At 59.1% G+C, this 18,096-nt stretch overlaps 4 protein-coding genes across 4 annotated transcripts; all 4 read right to left on the bottom strand.

Moving 5' to 3' along the window:
• Positions 1 to 129: 129 nt before the first annotated feature.
• Positions 130 to 1,227, bottom strand: LINJ_19_1470 (conserved hypothetical protein; the record flags this gene model as incomplete). The annotated part of the gene is made up of 1 exon (XM_001465077.1): positions 130 to 1,227. The coding sequence occupies one exon, from the start codon at positions 1,225 to 1,227 to the stop codon at positions 130 to 132; it is 1,098 nt and encodes a 365-aa protein (XP_001465114.1).
• An 8,228-nt stretch (positions 1,228 to 9,455) lies between these two features.
• Positions 9,456 to 10,520, bottom strand: CPA (cysteine peptidase A (CPA); the record flags this gene model as incomplete). The annotated part of the gene is made up of 1 exon (XM_001465076.1): positions 9,456 to 10,520. One exon carries the CDS (start codon positions 10,518 to 10,520, stop codon positions 9,456 to 9,458), a length of 1,065 nt encoding a protein of 354 aa, XP_001465113.1.
• Positions 10,521 to 11,614: 1,094 nt separating this feature from the next.
• On the bottom strand, positions 11,615 to 14,416 carry LINJ_19_1450 (conserved hypothetical protein; the record flags this gene model as incomplete). The annotated part of the gene is made up of 1 exon (XM_001465075.1): positions 11,615 to 14,416. One exon carries the CDS (start codon positions 14,414 to 14,416, stop codon positions 11,615 to 11,617), a length of 2,802 nt encoding a protein of 933 aa, XP_001465112.1.
• A 2,217-nt stretch (positions 14,417 to 16,633) lies between these two features.
• Positions 16,634 to 17,320, bottom strand: LINJ_19_1440 (conserved hypothetical protein; the record flags this gene model as incomplete). Its single annotated transcript, XM_001465074.1, has 1 exon — positions 16,634 to 17,320. The coding sequence occupies one exon, from the start codon at positions 17,318 to 17,320 to the stop codon at positions 16,634 to 16,636; it is 687 nt and encodes a 228-aa protein (XP_001465111.1).
• Between the last annotated feature and the right edge of the window lie 776 nt (positions 17,321 to 18,096).

Below are 18,096 nucleotides of genomic sequence, written 5' to 3'. Positions count from 1 at the left end.
TGTCAAGTCGTGCGAAATTCCGCTTTATACTCCGCGAGAGAGAGCCTATTTGTTTTTCGAACAGGAGAGTGAATTTGCTACTAGTCGGCTGCTGAGGATGAGTGGCAAAAATAATTCTTCTTGACTATTTTATGATACATCAATCATACATGTCACGATCAAGATCCGTGTGGATTTGACAAACTTGGCCTGCACGTCATCCGTCACGATAGGCACTGGCAGCTGAGTTACGCTTCCATTAATTTCCAGTGTGTCTTTTGTTGCAGAGAGATCAATGTCATGAAGTGAGGACACACTGTCAGGTACTAAAAATCTAACGATCACCTTCTCCCCAGTACGCTCTATGGAGAAGCGGGCCCAGCTAGCCTCGTCTTTTCCTTGAAGCTCAGAAGTAGGTGCGACAATCGTGCCGGAAGTGTGCGTATTTGCCGTCTTATCTACGGACTTCAGTGTTTTAGCAGGGGGAGCGGTGAGCCCTTCCACGTTTCGTGTGTCAATAATTTGACACCTCTCCCGCAGTGATTGTGGAATGTGTGACAAAGGGTCTGGAGCTTTGCCAGAACCTTCACTGCTTCCGTCAGGGCCGTAAAGTCGTGCATTTCCGTCTACCAAAAACCCTTTTTTGATCGCTGGTGTTGATATCACTTCACGAATCCGCGGTTGTTTGCACTCCGGTACCTGTGCCTTCATTAAATCAAGTGCATCCGGAATGGTGTCTTGCTCGTCCTTGCGAGTAAAAGAACTATTTGACTTCCTCTGAAGCAGCGCAGCAGCGTTCTCGATTATCGAAGTCATCGACTTTGATGTTTCGACGGTGTCGTCATAGTAAAGGGGGTTGCCAGCGATTCGACAAGACCTCGGCAACAATTGTACACCACACTCATTTCGAATCCACTCCATCGAAAGCGTCACCAGTTTTTCCGTCAGATGTTGAAGAAGGCGGTGCCCGGGAGAGCACTTTTTAATCAAAAGCGTATGCACGACAACATCCACGCAGTATGCGTAATCGCCACTTTTTGTTTCTTTCGGTTCGCTGACGGAGATGGGGATAATAAGATTATCGACTCCGCGGTGCTCTACGTACTCAGTATCCACTGCGTTCATACTTCGGGCAAGTGGGGGCCCAACAGAATCGTGGCCGCAAACATTCACTATGTAACTACAAGACTCATCCGCGGTTTTTGCCACGAACGCAAAGCCGACCATGAGACCAGATGCCGTCAACATTTCAGAGTGAGAGTTTTCGAAAACACTACCGACTGCAAAGAAAAAGGAGGGAAGTAAAGAAGAGCCTAAGTATCAACGTTACATTTTTGGTGTGCCAACATCTCCCTTAACTGGCAAGAAGCACGAGTGCGGCCCCCCTCTACACCGGCCAGTCGCAGGCCCCACCCACGTGGTGCGAAGAAGCCGCAGGCGCGCGCTACAGCAATGCGCCGACCCAGTCATCTGAGCTCGGCCCCTGCCTCGAGCTCCTCCCCCCCCCCCAGCCTCCTCGCAGGTCGCCTCACAGCCATGCCCATGGTGCCGGTCACCACCTCGTGCGACCCTCGGGGTGGCTCACGCTCCCCACACCAGTAGGCAGCGAGGACCGTCTGATACGCGCTCGAGTCACGCCGACACTTCGCCCATCAGGCGGATGGCACAGACGCGTTCGCTGTCGCAGGTGGCTCCGATGCAACGCCATCCAGGGCCTCGACCGCCGACATCAACAGCGATGCATCGCTCTGACCCCCCACTACGACGTAGGGGGGATGGCCCTGTCACCAGCAGAAGCGGCTCTGCAGCTGGCAGGAAAGGGGATAGCGGGAGGGGGCTGCTCGGCCACCCCCCCCTGTGGAATAATGTGAATGCACTGGGCCCTGAGATACCACGCACTGAGATGCCTCCTCCCCGTCATTGGGGCGTCGCCGGGGACGGGCGTCGAAGCACGGAGACCCAAGGCACCACGCCGAGGAACCCGAAAGGCCATCGGGTTCGGGCAGGAGAACGCCGGAAAAGAAACTGAAAGTGCATTGTATTTCTCTGGAGACGGTAGGTCGAGGAAAGGTAGATCTGCGCAGAGGTTGTGTCTCCTGAGTGATCGCCGGGTGGGAAAGCATGGGTCTGAGCAGTTCAAAAAAGATGCAGGGAGTTTTTGCGTGTCGCCTCCAAGCCGTTCCCGCATTTGGCCGGATACGACGAAAGCGAGACAGGAGATGCAGCGGGCAGTTTTCACGGCGATGCCCGCGCAAAGGAAAGAGGAGCCACGCACGTCAACCGCGGCCCGCGCGCGTCGAAAATGACATGCATTCCTCGCAGGTTACGGAAAAGAGAACCACCCATGCATTCGAAGAAAAGTGACTCAGCAAAGGAGGGTGTAATAACGATGTCGGGAGGGACATGTGCGACGCAGGGAGGAAGAACCTAAGCGACTGGATGGCAAAGCAAATCCCCATGTGTGCTGGAGCCTGTTTTCGAGTTTTTTTTTCTGCAAGAGAAAAGTAGCTATGTCAAACCCGGGCGTGATACTTGACAAGCTTGGCTCGGGGGTCTGAGCCGAAGGCATCCCTAACGACCACCGTCGCAGAAGTAAACTACAGCCTGGCAATCACGGCGCTTTCCGCCTCTTATGACCGCTGGGGCCGCCAGGCGGGAAAAAGGGCTTGGCGCCCACCCCCGCAAAGGCCAAACACCCCCCCCCCCGGTGACAATGGGAAAAGCGCCCGTTGCGCAGGGGGGGGCCAGAGCGAACCACCACCACCAATTCCCGCGGCAAAGCCCCATACAGCAGCGCACCGGAGCGGTATATAACAGCAAATGGCTTTTTGCCATCCATGTCGGGTTCGGTGCGCCCGCGAAGGGGGGGGGGGGGTGGAAAGAAAACCCCCACCCCCCCATCCTTTTCCCGCCACCCTTACATTTACCTTTAAGCGCCACCACTGTTTGCTAAAGGTGTTAAAACGGGCTCGGCTGCAGAGGGAAAAGAGACGCACTACCACACACGAGCGCGGGAGCCACTGGGAGACCCGGCCTCGTGCCGACAGCCATGTGATGCTCCATAAACAAAAAGAGGGGTTAGCCCGCGGCTTTCTGCCGCAAAGCACGCTGCCTTTCCCCACCACCACCACCACCGTCTTCGGCGAAGACGGACGCGTCATCTTACCTGGTCAAACGAGCGGGCTGACGTGACATCCGTTGATGGACGTAAACAGGCCGAAGCCTCTTTTTCAGGCAGAGCAAAGACGGCAAAGCCGCAAGGAATGGAGAGGCTTGAAGCAACGGCAAAGAACCGCGGCGCTTTCCCCCTCGTATCGCCGATCGCGGTATGTCCCCTTTTTGCGCTGAAGACAAAAAGGCCGAGCGCGCCCAAACTGTCGGGTCTGTCGCCATCCGGGGCTGCGGGGGGCGAAAGGCTGGGGCCCTTCAACCGGAACGCTTTCCCGGACACCCCGGGGGGGGGTCACAAAACCGCCTTTTGGTGGATTTGTGAGGCGATTGTGGACTTTCCCCGCACCCACCCCACCCCTCACCTGGCCGCCCCAACGGCAGGTTAAAAGCCCCCCCCCCCACACAGGGCATAGCGGGAACCGAGGGCGGCGTCGGTGGCGGCATTTAATTCTCCGCCCACCAGGCCAAAGCGAAGGGGCCGTTGTAAGGCCGCGGTTGCGCTGGGGCAATGCGCGATGCTAGCGGCGAGAACGCCACCGCGCCAGACAGAGCCAACGCAGACCCGAGTTTCCACCAAGCCGTCCATTGTGACGGTGCGCTGTTTTGCCGCTGCGGCGGACCTTGGGGGGAGGGGGGCGGCGGAAAACATGCAGACCAGAAACCCGGGGAGACGACGCAAGCCCGAAGACGACCGCACAAGACAAAGCCGAACGAGACCCAGCGCCAAGAAGTAGCCCCAAGCGCCCAAGCCAGTTTCCCAGCCAGGATGGGAATGAGGGCGCCAGAAGGCGGTGGCTCTGCAGTGGGCAAGGCTTGAACGTGGAAATCGACCGGGTCGCACAGCACTACTTTGCGACCCCCGCCATTCTGAGGCGCGAAACCATCCCCGTCCTAACCACATTGATGGCCAAGGAGGCCGAACAGCGGACCGGCAAAACCCACCTGCTTTGTTTCAACTGTTTTTGCACTGACCACGGATCGAGGGCGTCTGAAAGGGATTTTGTCATGGGAGCCCACCGTTGCATGTGCGAGACTTGGCGCCGCCTGGGTCTTTGCGTGAAAAAACCTAACCTTAGCGAAGAAAGCAAAACGCACACACGAAGCGTGCACAAAGCAAAAGAGGGACACAAACCACTGCCACTTATTTATGGTTTCCGCATTCGCAGCCAGACATAAAAAGCCGACAGAAGGTCACCACGCATCGCTGAAAAGGGGATCACACCGATAGCTGGCTCAGGAATGAGAAAGCATGACTCATCACAGCGGGTCTGGTGAAAAGAAAGGGGGGGGGCGCCGAAAGCAAAGACGCGCGCGACCAGTGCGCTGACAAAAGTGGTTTTCGGAGAAGGCACACCTGTGGGCAGCGGGCGGACACCTTGCCAGGGCAACCCGGCAGGGAAACACCCACGACAGCCGGGTTTTCACTTTGTGTCAAAGCTACCGCGCCGCCGTTTCCCTAAGAGGGCGTTTTGCGGGTGGCGGACCCGCGGGCTTTTGTCGCAAGATTCATCAAATTCAAAGTCTGGAGACGTGAAGGCGTCAAAAAGCAACGGGCAAGAGATCTTTTCAGGGCACGGCATGCAAGCGCACCTTTCATATCCGCAGGCACCCTCAGAAGGCTTTTGGATTTTCTTGGGACCCGGTAACGATCAACTATTTGGGGGCCCGGGGAGGGGCGGGCACGACTGCGTTACTTCGACCCGCCGGCACACCCAAAGCGCCAAGCCGAGCTGGTGGGTCTTTTCGCAAAAACGAGCGAGAGCTTCTTGGGGGTCGCCCGCGCAGCGCGGGGGGTGGGACAGTTGGAAGCACCGCGGCGCTTGGCAGGAAAGACGTGCAGCAGCCAGAGATCTCTTAGCGGCGATTCCGGGAACTATGACAGCACATGCTCTGGCCAACGGCAAAGTACCAGCGAGACGGGGAGCAAGGCTGAAATGGACAAAGGTGAAAAAAGGAGAAATGCTTTCCAACAAAAGCCCGGCCGTGTTTAAGCAGAGGGTGGGGGTCTGCACGGGTGGGCGTAGCTGGCGGTGTGCCAAAAAGATCTTTTATTCGCGCCAGGAAACCCCCACGCGTGCGGGGGGGGCAGCTGGCGTTGCCATGGTGGATCCAAAAAAAGTCTAAGGAAATACATTCGCTTGCGCTTTGGAAAAAGATTATGCGAAAGGAGCTGCTGTGGATTGACCTCGTGGCGGCAACTTCGGGTGGCGCCAACCGCACGCACGTGCAACAAAGCCGGCGGTGCACGCAAAGCGCCAGCGAAGATCAGGGCGGCGCTTGTGAAGACCTTTTTTTCACCAACGCGAGGTCAGGAACCCTCCCAGCCACATTTTCGCAACAGAATACAGCGGCGAACGNTCTATCCAGGCGTCTTCCAGCAACTAGCCCTTTCCGGCGCACTCCCGGCATCCTGGCCGTTTGCGTCTTTCGGGGGGTGTTTTTTTCTTTGGCCCTGCGGCCCCCGGCGCCCCCGCGTATTTCGGCTTAAGCGCAGCGAAGAAAGGATTTGCGGTAGCGGTAGGCCATGGGGCGGATAACGGGCGAACGCCCTTTCCACTTCCGCGTTCGCGCTTCCTCTGGAATGCGCTGCTTTTGTGCAAAAGGTAAATAACGCAGAAAAACGAATGGCTGCTCTCTGCTTTTGAAAAAAGGTCGCCGGTGGTGTTTTTTCAGCCTTCTCGTGGGTGGGGGGTTTGCGGCCGGCGCCCCCGGAACAGTTGGGCCCCCTTTGGGCTTGCGAAATGGCGCCGTGGCTTTTTGCCGTGGGGATCGTAACTCCAAATGAAAAGGCGGTGTGCTTGTTTTCCGTTTGGCCGAGGCTTGCGCAGGATGCGGCCGGCCGTGGGGGGCGTGCTGTTCGTGGGGTCCCTGGCCGCAAAACAATGTCTTTTTTTGTGACGTCGCGGGGGCTCTTCGGCCGGGGCTGGGCCGTCGGGCCGGCGCCGCTTTGTGGCCATCGCCACCCCCCGTTCGCGAAAGATGGCCGCGGCGCCCTTCCTCCTTGGGCGGTCTGTTGGGGCTGTGGGGTCGGGCGCGCTGCGTGCCGGCGTTTCGGCGCGGGGGGTGGGCGGGCGGCGCCCCAACCACCGGCCCCTGGGCAGCCGCCCTTTGTTGCCCGCTTTGGGCGGGGTAATCACGCCCCACTTGCCCCGCTTCCCGCCGGAGCCGGCACATCCTTGGCTTACTGGCGGGAGGGGGTGGGCGTCGGCCGGGTACATTTTTTTTCGCTGGCGTCATTTGTCGTGGGGTCAAGGAAAACGGCGAACTGTGTGGTCTTGTGCCCCTTCTTCTGGGCGAAGGCTTCCACTTCGCAACGGATTTCGTTCAGATTTTCTTACGTGTGCGGTCGGTGTGCCAGCCGTATTCCTTGCCAGGGGAATTTGGGCCCCACGCCGTCCCCAGCAGCTCTTCACCTGGCGCGTGTAAATGGGGCCTTTCGGGTTGGGGGGAACACGCGGGTCAGCAACTTGAATGATTTTCAAAACTTCGCGGACACCGAGGCAAGTGCTGCCACGGTGGGCGGTTCCGGCCGCCAAAAAGGTGCTGTGGATTGTTGCGTGTCGTGAAGCAGGCTTAGGTATCGACAAATTAGGTTGTCTTTGATTTTCCCGGTGAAAAGCTGCAGCGGGCGCCGGTGGACAGGGTGAAACGGCTGTGCAGCTGGTTTCAAACCCGGAAGACGAAGCTGTTGTGCTTTTTGTTTGGCTGCAGGATGGCGTGGCAGAAGGCAACTGAATCTGAATTTCGGCATGTATCGCAACCCTGTCTCGCCCCTGGCGGATCGACAGCCGCGGGGAGTTCGGCGGTCTGCGCCGCGCTCTCCTTTCAAATGGGGTCACCAGGCGAAGGCTGCGCGATCAGTTTTCCCCTGCATTTGCGTTCTCTAACCCGGGCCGCGTAATCGGGTGCGCATCCTGCGAAAGGGGGTGGCGCATGCCGCCGTGGGGCCGCTGGAACTTGCCTTATGTATCGCCAAATCAAACCCCCGCGGCCCCAGCCTGGAAGACCGAACCGCACGAAAGCCATGCGGGTGTTTGGGGCGGGGGGGGGGGGGGGAGGCTCTACACACACGAGTGCCTCCCGCAGACCTTCGTCTGTTTCGCCAATTGCTGCCGCTAACTGGGTGATTTCCTGGGCATCTGGCTGCGCCACATCTTTTGGCTGCCGCGGCCAGCTGCGGGTGGGTGGTTGGGATGGCCGTGCCCTTGTCAGGGGCCAAGTCCCCCCGGGCGCCTTGATTCCCGCGGGTGGCTCGCAGACGGCAGGGCCGGAAGTTCTTGCATGTTTGGCGGCGTGCGGCCTACCCCGTTGGGTCTTGGGGGGGGGGGCTGGGGCTTGGTGCTGCGCCGAAGCTGCCCCAGGCGTGGGTTTCCGGTGGCGGCCCAGGTGTCGCCGCGCCGTTTGGGCCGGTGTGCGTCCCGCTGGCCGCGCAATTTCCCACCCCCGGATCCCCGGTCAGCGCCGGGGTGGGCCGCCGCTTTGCGTGCTAGGGCCTGCTTCCGGCCCGGGCCGGCTTGCTTGGGCGCCCCCCTGCCTTGCTCTTGGGCGCCTCGTCGGCGGGGGGGTGGGGCGGGGGATGGGTGGTGGTGGCCCACGCAGGCCCCGAATACGCGGCAGCACTGCATGCGCCCACCTTTTCTTTCCCTCTCGTCAGCTCGTTTCCGCTTCGCTCAGCTATGCGGGGATTTTTTTTTTGTGACGTCGTCACGGATGGGGGGGGGAAGAGGACATGAATGGATTGAAGGAAGAGAAAGTACAAGCGGAGCAGAGGGAGAGACGGACAGGGAGACAAGAGGGAAGCGACATAGATGCGATTACTTCCTTTCCCTCGCCACAGTGATAGGGCGGGACGGAGAGAGAGAGAGTTACACCGAGGCCACTCGCGAGTCAGCATATTCGTTGCAGTCGATCGGGCTTCTGGGCGGTGTGTGTGCCATCGTGCTGCTTACACCGAGGCCGTACCGGCGGGAACAGAGTGCGTCTTCCATACAAGAGCGTACACCCGCGCATACGCCTGCGCTTGTGTGTGCCGGCGTGCGTGCGGGGCCACCCGTTTCACCGGGTGCGGACATGAACGAGGTCGGATGGGCGAGGAGACTTGCGCTGAAGGCAAGGACCGTGGAAACAACGAGAGAGAATGGTCCGTGTAAGGTCACTGGGGCCCTCTCTCAAAGAGGGCGGAGGCCTGCAGTGACGTTGTCGGGTAGAGCAGAGGTCTCGCTGCCACTAGACGACGACAAGAAAACGCCGTTGTCCTCCGATCTCGCCGCACCGTTGTGCTCGGAGCAAACCGTGCACAAATAAATAAGAGGAAGAAGTAAAGGAAACCAAAGAAGCATTACATATATTCGCACGGACCGACGCACTCGCTTGCTGGCTTGGGAAGGGGAGGAGGACGCGAGGGGGAGAGAGATGGCGGGCCTTCGTCGTCGGCATTTCACTGTCCATGGCACGCCTGCACCATCGCATGTATATGCAAATATATATATATATATATATGCGTGCATGTCAGTCGGAAGGAAAAGCAAAAAGCACGAAAAGAACGGGGTGGTGAAGGCGAAACAACAAATATGAAAGGAACAGCAAACGGACAGAGAGACGGGGCAGAGACCGTCGTCGCTCTTCAGGTAAAGCAAGAGAGTACGATGCTCGCGATGGTGGTGGAGGCAGGGGGTGGCGGTGGCCGGCACGGTGCTCTTGCACTGTCTTATCAGCTGTGCGCCAGATCGCGTTGTGCAAGCTGACGAGCTGCGAGTCGCAATGGACTGTGACAAGCCGCGCGGACTCGTCGCGAGTAGGTGCACTTCGAAAGGGACTACCGCAGAGGTATACGGTAGGGTCATGACTTCATGGCACTCGGGGGAAGGCAGAGAGGCATCCAAAGAGAGGTTGAGGGAGGGATCCGCATCGGTGCGGCTGAGGTGCACAGCGCACAGTGCATCCTGCCAGTCCTAGATGTCTGCGTGCCTCGCGTGTGGTTGGCCTAAGATGAGCGGCTTGGCCAAGTTAGAGACGGCGTCGTTGGTTCTCACCGCAGCGACAGACTCAGTGCGGACGTTCTGGAGGTAGCCGGCGTAGCTGCACATACATAGGCTCGGCGGCACGCGGGCCTCGTTGGCAGGCCCGGAGCAGCCCGGCGAGTCGTAGAGAAGCTCCACCGTCTCGGATTTGCCACAGGCTACCTGGGCAGAGCCGCCATTCTTACGCTTCAGGCACACACCGGTCGGATAGGTCGTGTTTGTGCACAGCCGCGCGCACCCACTCAAACAGTTCATCTGCACAAGCGCCGTGGGGCTGGGCTCCGGCTAGGCCGCTGTCGTCGGCACGTGTGAGGTGTTGGAGTCGTCAATCGTGGCCGTCACGACGTAATTCTTCAGCAAGCACTGGTTGCTGCCCATGGCAAGGCGGATGTACCCCTTCTCACCCCACGAGGAGCCCCACGAGTTCTTCACGATCCAGTACGGCGGTTTCGCTTGTCTGTTGAAGCCGACAACGAGCACACCGTGGTTGAGCGACAACCCGAAGCAGAGGGTGACCACACCGCCAAAGTACAGCTGCCAGGTTGTCGCGTCGACGGCGACGGCGACTGGGCCGTTCTTCCCTACATAAGCCGCGATCTCCTCCTCGTCATGCGGCAGGGACATGTAACCTTTTATTTTGGCGCCGACGGTGCCGTTGTCATGGCACGGAGGCCTCGTGCCGCCGGCAGAGGTGTAGGGGTAGCTGTCCTCCGTGGGCACAGTGCCGTTGTGATCGTTGATGATCCATTGCATTGCCTGTTGCATCAGCCCGCCGTTGCACCCATCATCGATGTTGTCACACGACACGAGGACTTGCTCCGACAGCGAAACCAGCGAGTGGTTTTTTAAAGCCCACTGGCCTTCGATGTTGCCAGTGGTGGCGAAGGCCCAGCACGAGCCGCACATTCCCTGGTTCTTCACCGGCGTCACGACACCCTTCTCACGCCAGTCCACCGACATCACACCACTGCGGACGCTGTCGTCGACGTGCACGTGCTCCTTGTAATCCTTGCCGTGGCGCGCGTAGTAGTTGGGGTTCAGGTACAACTTGGCGAACTCCTGCGGGGTGAGGTCCGCGAACTTGCCGGACACGTCGTAGTGCGCGTGCGGGTTGTGCGCATTGAGGAAGTAGGCTGTCTGCATGTTCTGCTTGAAGGCGTTGAAGCGTCGACCCTCCTCGGCGTCCTCGCCGAAGGGCTTGCCGTGGCGCTTCTTAAAGCGTCCGTAATGCGCCGAGGCAATGAAGTCGTCGACGCCGAGAGGTGTCTGGGCGATAAGAGCGGAACCGTAGCACACCACGAACAGGATAGTTACCACTATCGCAAAAAAAAAGGGGTTGCGGCGCGCCATCTTTGCCGATACTTGTTGTGCAACGTGCGCACGAGAAGGACGTGACGGGGTGCAGGGGGGGGGGGCGGCGGATGCGTGAGCGGAGAAGAGAGCGTTGGAATCAAAAAAGCAAAAAAAAAAACAAAGGGCGAATACGAAAAACAAGGCGGGAAAAGGTACAGTGTGTAGCAGGTGCTGCTGTGGAAGTGAGCGGGTATAGTGGAGGCAAGAGGGGTTTAAAAGCACTGGTTGGGCGAGGTGTGTGCGTGTGCGCGCGCTAGTAGTTTCTGCGTTCTGAGGAGTACAAACAAAAAAAAACAAGAGAATCAAGCAAACAGGTAGTGTGTGGTGCGAAAGCGGCGACTGCGGAGGCGATGATCGGTGGGCTCGAGCCACAGTGGGCACGCGCGCGTGTCAGTGACACCAAGGTCAAGGTTGAGGGAAAAAAAGGCGAAGCGGTGGTGAGGGGAGAGGAAGTGGAGGGGACAGAGAGTCGAACGGGAATGGCTGCGGTGCAGCACGCGGCCGCGGCGAATCGGCAGCGTTCGATGACAGGCGCACCGTCGCTACGTTTCTTGCGTGATTTGTTCGAGACTACACCCGATACCTACATTCACGCTTAGGTTATTTGCACCTCAGCGGAGACTGACAAACGGAAGCCAGAATGTGCGTTTCTTGACAGCGAGATGATGGAAGAGAGGCCGACGATCATCCAAACCACAGCATCACTGACCCTCCTCTGCCTTCCTGGACTCCCAGGGACAGCGCTTGACGAATAGTTGGCCCAGTACCTGGTGCAGTAGAAGCCGCTATCCTTGTCTGACAGGGTAAACGGGAATGTCTCTACGTGTTGTCGGCTACAGTTGTCACAGGTGCCCGTTTTGCGACGCCGCTGATGCACCTTGGATGCAGACGGTCTCTGAAGTGGTGTTGGTGGCGGTGCAGGAATCGCACTGGCTGGCGGTGTTCTTTTCTTTCTTTTTCCCTTACGCGACCGTTGTAGCCCTTGCGCACCACGGGAGCAGGGGTCGCGGCTGGCGCGTTCTTCTTGACGCCCGCGACGGGGAGGGGTCTGGGAGGGCGAACGCGGGCCGCGCCTTCAGTCGCTAGTACTACTACGGCGGGCGCGCGCGGGGAACCTTTGCCTTAGCCGCAACACCGGCACCGCTACTACCGTCACCAACGAGGCTGAGGAAAAGCGGTGTCGGGTGGAGCGTTGGTCGCTCATTGTGCCCGTGCGGCAGCTGCGGAGCGTGAATGTAGGGCTCCGTCGGCAGACATACAAACTGAAGCACTGCTTCGTAGGTCGGATCTGCGACTACTACGCTGGAGCAGAGTCGCTTCTTGAGGTACCGCAAGAGCTTATTGCGGTCGTGCAGGACATCGCCTCTCTCCCCAAATGCCGCCGGTGCGTCGGCGCCACGAAGCAGCGCCATCTCCTCAATCACGTCCCGGACGCAGCGTGTGAACGTTGCGCGAGCCGCGTACGTCTCGAACAGTCGGTGCTGTTGAAGCGGGTAGAAGCAATGGGGGTACAGCATGCCGGCGGCTGATTTTTTAAGCGGCACACCAACCACAGCCGCCGGGGCCTGGTTGGATTTCTTCGCCGCATGGGCCCCCAGCTCCCGTGCACACTCTTCATACTGGCGGCGTGACTTGATGAGCTGCAGAGCCCGCTCACGCGCTGGCGCGTTTGCCGCCTGGAAGTGTGGCGCAGGAGCACCAGCCTCACTTCTCAGTGGTGGAACCAGTCGCACACAGCGCTGCTGATGCACGCTTGTTGGATCATGGTGCTCTTGGAGGTCATCGGTGCACACAGCGGCCCATTCGCCGCATGTCGTGGGGTTCGCCGGCGGGGTGTAGTCCATGCTGCGTCGGTTGTACATTTTGTGGAACGCGGTGTCCTGCGCAACTTGCGCATCGTCGAACCAGAGGTCGCACAGTCGATTGCCCAGCTCGTACGCGCAGGCAAGGTACAGGGGATCTTCTTTCGTGTCCGCATCCACTGCCTCCGACTCCTCATCCACACCCAGCTGCTCGAGGATCTCGGAAATGGGCGCCGCTGCGTCCTCGGTATTGCGCAGGAGGTACGCGTACAGTCGGGCGTGCAGCACATCTTCTGCTCGCTTCCGCGGTGTATCAAATAGCTGCCACAACGGCGACGGCCCTGCAGCTCCGCCAGCGCGCCGGGTCGAGCAGCACAGTCGATAGGCGAGGCGAAACTGGAGGCGTATCCAACCCGCCTTCTCCGGTGTGAGGTGCCTGCCCAAGTCGAGGTCGTCCTCGTAGACGTCCTCGATGGAGAAGATGTGGTAGCAGCGGTCTCGGAGCACTAGGCTCAACGTGTCAGACTTCTCCCAGCCAAGGTCCTCCTTGGTACGAATATCGGCGGCGCTGTCGCACGGCTGCCGTATCGTCGCAACGTGTGCGCCCCAGTCGAACTCCTCTCCGTAAAAGTAGAAGAAGCCTCGTAGGAGGCTACCGAGGCGCGCCGTCCGAGCCGCATCGGCCTCAGCGTCGGCCACTGCGGGCCACAGAGGAATGTAGGGCACTTCCATCTGCTCCTTCGGGTTCGGCAGCGCCGGGATGTCCGCAGGGTTCACAAAGACGACCTCACCACGACGCAGCAGGAAGTAAATCCACAACACAGAGACCGCATACGAAGTCAGGAAGCCGACCCGGGAGTTGTTCACACCACACGCCTTGCTCCACGTCTTGAGAAAGACGTTGCCCACGCGGAACACTTCACTTTGTGCGAGGTACCGCCGCAGCAACCAGCTGTTGCGTATACCGTTGCAGCGGCACGAAAGGTCAAAGTCGATGGAGAAGATCTCCGGTGAGCGGCGGTTACCCAGCCATTCCCTCCGCACCCCATTTTTGCGCTTCCACTGTGACATGAGATGAATGGCGTCGGTGGAGTCCGGCACACACAGTACGAGCGAGCGGCCGCGCTGATTGCCTCGGCTTGGCACCTCCTCCGCGTTGTAGGTGGAGATGACGCGGCTCAGACGCTCGTTGCGGAACTGCTCTTCGGCGTGTGCCGTGTCAAAGCGAACACAAATGAAGGACCCCTGCGGGGCGGCGTGCAGGCGAAGAGGCTCTTGCTCAGCCCGCTTACGCCGCACAACAGGAATGCGCGTGCTCAAGACAAGGTCCAGCTCCTCGAAACGGAAGCCGGCGTCCCGCAGCCGCGCCGCGATGTTGCAAATAATGCGCTTCTCCTTCTTCAGAGACAGCACCGACGACTGGGATTTCTCCGTGGCGGCGTCCTCAGCTGATTTTCCTGGGCTCGCGTGACGCAGCGCGGTGGCAGAGACTGTACCGAAGTCATCAGCTTCTCCAACGGATGAGCTCTCTTCCACTTCCTTGCCCTCCTTCCGCCCTGCAAGGGTTTCGTCGTCACTGTCCTCTTCCACGGCCTCCTCCCGCACCACCACTTGCCCATGCGGAGCCGGCAGAGTGTACCATTTGGGGCATATGAAAGAAAAGTCGCCATCGCCGACGCCGTCCCACGAGCCCATTGAAACAACACTGCCGAACAGGTACACGTGCCCCTCGATGCCCTGCATGCCATCTAGGAGGCGATGGAGCTGCGCCCGCGCGCGCTGTACGACACGGAAGGCGTCCTCGCCGCGATCAGCCTTGACAGACGTTGCAACCGCGAAGGAGCCGACATCCATCGAAGCCTGGTCCTGGCTTCCCCGAGCGGGCAGTGGCGATATGGGCTTTGCCACCATTGTGTGAATATGCTGCACATGCGGATGCTCCCGCAGAACATGCTCGGCTTCGCCTTCAATGATGTTGTTGCAGAGTGAGCATTTTTCGTAGCCGGACGCGACAACACGCGCAACCGCCTCCACCATCGCCTCAGAGCTGAAGGCAGAGGCGATCAAGTCATTCGCTTCCTTTTCGGTCATGATGGTGATATTGATGACCTTTATGTGTCCTGTACGAGAGGCCGAGTATGCGTGTGCAGGTTTGCGTTCTGGATGATATAGACTCGGCGAGCAAGGCCGCACTGCCACGCGGATGTGCACAGTCACGCGTGCGCAACCGGTATGTGGGGGCGCGTGTGAGTGTGTGTGTGTGTGTGCACGTCACCTTCGCCGCTTCCGATAAGGCTATAGCACTACTCGTGCTACTATGTATCTCTTTCCTTTCGTAGCATGGGTTTTGATCATCATGATAGAGGTGTAAACGTAACGATGGGAAATGGGATGCGGGTGAGACAGCTTTCGAAGTCGATCGCGAGGTGTCCAGCTGCGGAAGCCTGAAGGGCACGAATGAAGCACCGCTCTGCTGGCTCGTGCGGTGAACGGCGCTGCAGCACGCCCATGCACAGGAAAGACAACCCGGACGACTCTACCTCTTTGCCCAGCATTCTCGTTGACAGTCGTGAGGGGAAGAGGAAGGGGAAAGGGTGAGGGGTGGGGGTGGGGATGAAGAAGGGCAACCTCACAAACCTACTCGCCCGGCACGCGACACCGCGTCCTTTGGCAGTTCTCTTTGATGGATGTGTGTGTGCGTGAGTGCGCGCGCTTCCAGTGCGTCATCTGCCCTCTCTTTTTCCTCTCTCGGTGTCGTCGGGTCTGCGGTCGACACAGGGCATTACCGACGCCACTTTGCACAGCCACGCCTCAGGCGCGCGCGGTACGCGTTCGCCCTTCTCGACCTTTGTTTTTGGTTCGTTCTTCCATTCCACCCTACTCCCTTGATGACGGAGGAGGTGAGAGAGGGGGGGGGGGAGGCATTGCAGCGCATGGTATCTCAGAGCCCAGTGCATTCACATTATTCCACAGGGGGGGGGTGGCCGAGCAGCCCCCTCCCGCTATCCCCTTTCCTGCCAGCTGCAGAGCCGCTTCTGCTGGTGACAGGGCCATCCCCCCTACGACGTAGGGGGGGGTCAGAGCGATGCATCGCTGTTGATGTCGGCGGTCGAGGCCCTGGATGGCGTTGCATCGGAGCCACCTGCGACAGCGAACGCGTCTGTGCCATCCGCCTGATGGGCGAAGTGTCGGCGTGACTCGAGCGCATATCAGACGGTCCTCGCTGCCTACTGCTGTGGGGAGCGTGAGCCACCCCGAGGGTCGCACGAGGTGGTGACCGGCACCATGGGCATGGCTGTGAGGCGACCTGCGAGGAGGCTGGGGGGGGGGGAGGAGCTCGAGGCAGGGGCCGAGCTCAGATGACTGGGTCGGCGCATTGCTGTAGCGCGCGCCTGCGGCTTCTTCGCACCACGTGGGTGGGGCCTGCGGCTGGCCGGTGTAGAGTGTGAAGTTTGACCGGTCGGCGCATGGCAGAGAAAAGGACACATCGAAGAAAAAAAGGGGGGAGAAGAACTCAATGCTTCACTTGCATGCATGCCACACGCGAACAAAAGGGGCCATGCTCGTGCTCGCCTGTGCTGCAGTCCTGCGTGTGGATACAGTTGCGTGCGAGGGAGATCGAGGAGCGTGTGGGGTGAAGAGGGAAGACGGGTACATCCATTCTCCAGCTGACATGCGCACTGATCCACGCAAACGCAAACATGGTAGAGGAATGTGTGTGAGAGAATGATGTGGATGCGGAGGAGGAACAGCGGGCACCAAAAACACAACTTGCTTTCAGTGGCATGCATGCGTGGAAGAGGTGCACGGCACCAGCACAAACAAAGCAAGAGTCTGCGCGAGACAGAGAGGGTGAGAGAGCAACAGACCACGTCAAGGAAAAGAGTGTAACCAGAGGAACGCGAGAAAAAGAAATCACAGACAAGCTCAGATGACGCCCAGCATGTCGGCGCTGACTATCACTTCCGTTTCTGTCGCTTTTCATTTCAGCATCCCCCCTGCTCCCCCACCACCAGCACCGGCGATGCAACGCGGATCAAGATTTGTACGCCTGTAATGTATGCGTGTGCGTATGTTGACTTCGTGCACTTGCTGATGACGCCGCCTTTGCTGTCACACCCTTTCCTTCGCTGAGAGACGTTGATGCCAACAAGGGGCCACACGCTATGGAGACCCTTCTTTCCATTTGATGATCTGCCCGCTCACTATCACCAAATTCGTCGCTCTCGGAAGGATCGCACGTACCCCTCTCTCTTAGCAGCATTCGTTTCTTCATCCTACCTGACCGCATCATACCTCTTCCTTGTTTTAGAGTTTCTTCATCTTGGCAACAGCGACGTCGTGGTTACGCTTCTGTAGCTCCGTGTAGGCAGGCATGTCGATCGCCTTCTGGTACCACTTGCGAGCCTCATCGTGCATGCTCTGCTGCGCGTACGCGTCGCCGATCATCGTGGAGTTGTGAATCGTGTTCCCTGCTTCCGCAGAACGGAGAAGGTAGCCGAGGCACTCCTCGTAGGTGGAGCTCGGAGGCTCGCCAAGAATCAGCGCCGCCGCCTTGCGCTCCAACCACCCAATTTGCAGGATCTTGAAGCACCAGTTGCCCATACAGTGCAGCGAGGTGGCGTCGTTGGGGTTCAGCTCCACCGCCTTCAGGAAGTGGTCGCGGATGACATACGCGTTCGCGATCTTCTCCTTGTTGCCAACCTTCTGATCGGAAATGAGAATACCGAGCCACTTGTGCGAGGCGAAGTTGTTCGGGTCCGCCTCCACGGACTTCTTGCATAGCTCCATGCCTTCCTTCAGGTAGGGCTCCCGCACCGCCGGATCGGTGCTCTCGTTCGCCATCTCGTAGTAGGAGCGACCGAGGCGCCAGAGAATCTCGGGGTGTTGGTTGCCGCCCTCGTACGCCTTCATCAGGATCTCGTGGCAGCCCTTGATATCCGGCTTCGCAAGCACCTCCTCCGATTCCTTCGCGATCGTCTCCCAGTCAGACATCGTGATATAGAGTAAGATGAAGAAAGAAAAAGCAGAAAGGTGTTGCGTAGGGTGGGTGAGATGCCCACGTGGTGTTGTTGCGATGATAATGCTTGTGCTGGGGGTGGGTGGGTGGGTGGGCAAGGTGAGCCGGGTACGGATGTGTACACGCTTGTGCACGTGTAGTGATTCCCAAGACAGATTTTGCAGGAGAGAGAGGAGTGCAGAGAAAGGCGCAGAGAGGGGAAGCGAGGAGAGGCAGCCATGCCAATCTATCTCCTTCTTTCCATGGGCGCGTGCGCCTGAGTGATGCCGTTGAACCGTCATGCTGGCATTGAGTAAAAAGAGCGAACGCGGCGCTTGGCTGGTCTGGGAATCGACGAGGGAGGTGAACGAGTGCTGCTGCATGTTCCCTTTTTATCTCTGTGACTCCCCCATCCCTCTTCACACCTCCCTCCTGCCCCCCCCCCCAGAGGTGGTGTGTGCGTGTGTGTGAGAGAGACCCAGCTGGCTCGCACATGCGACTTTGTTTTCTTTTGTGTGTATACGCTCTTAAAGACGGGGTCTCCAGTGTAGGAAAGGGGGGCCGTAATACGGGTAGCGGCGTCACGCACCGACGTCCCGGAACAGCCCTCGGCAAAGTGGAGGAGAGGAAGGGCGGCCACCAGACGCGCAGAATCAAGAAACAGGTGTATGTGTGTGTGTGTGTGTGTGTGTGTGAACGACGTGGCGAGCAGCGCGATGGCTCAGTGTTCCCCTTCTTTCTCCTTTCGTCATTTTCTTCACCATGAAGGCAG

This window comes from Leishmania infantum, chromosome 19, assembly GCF_000002875.2.
Source record: "Leishmania infantum JPCM5 genome chromosome 19".
Lineage (NCBI taxonomy): Eukaryota > Euglenozoa > Kinetoplastea > Trypanosomatida > Trypanosomatidae > Leishmania > Leishmania infantum.
The sequence above is the reverse complement of the archived record's forward strand: the minus strand, read 5'-3'. Positions and strand labels throughout refer to the sequence as shown.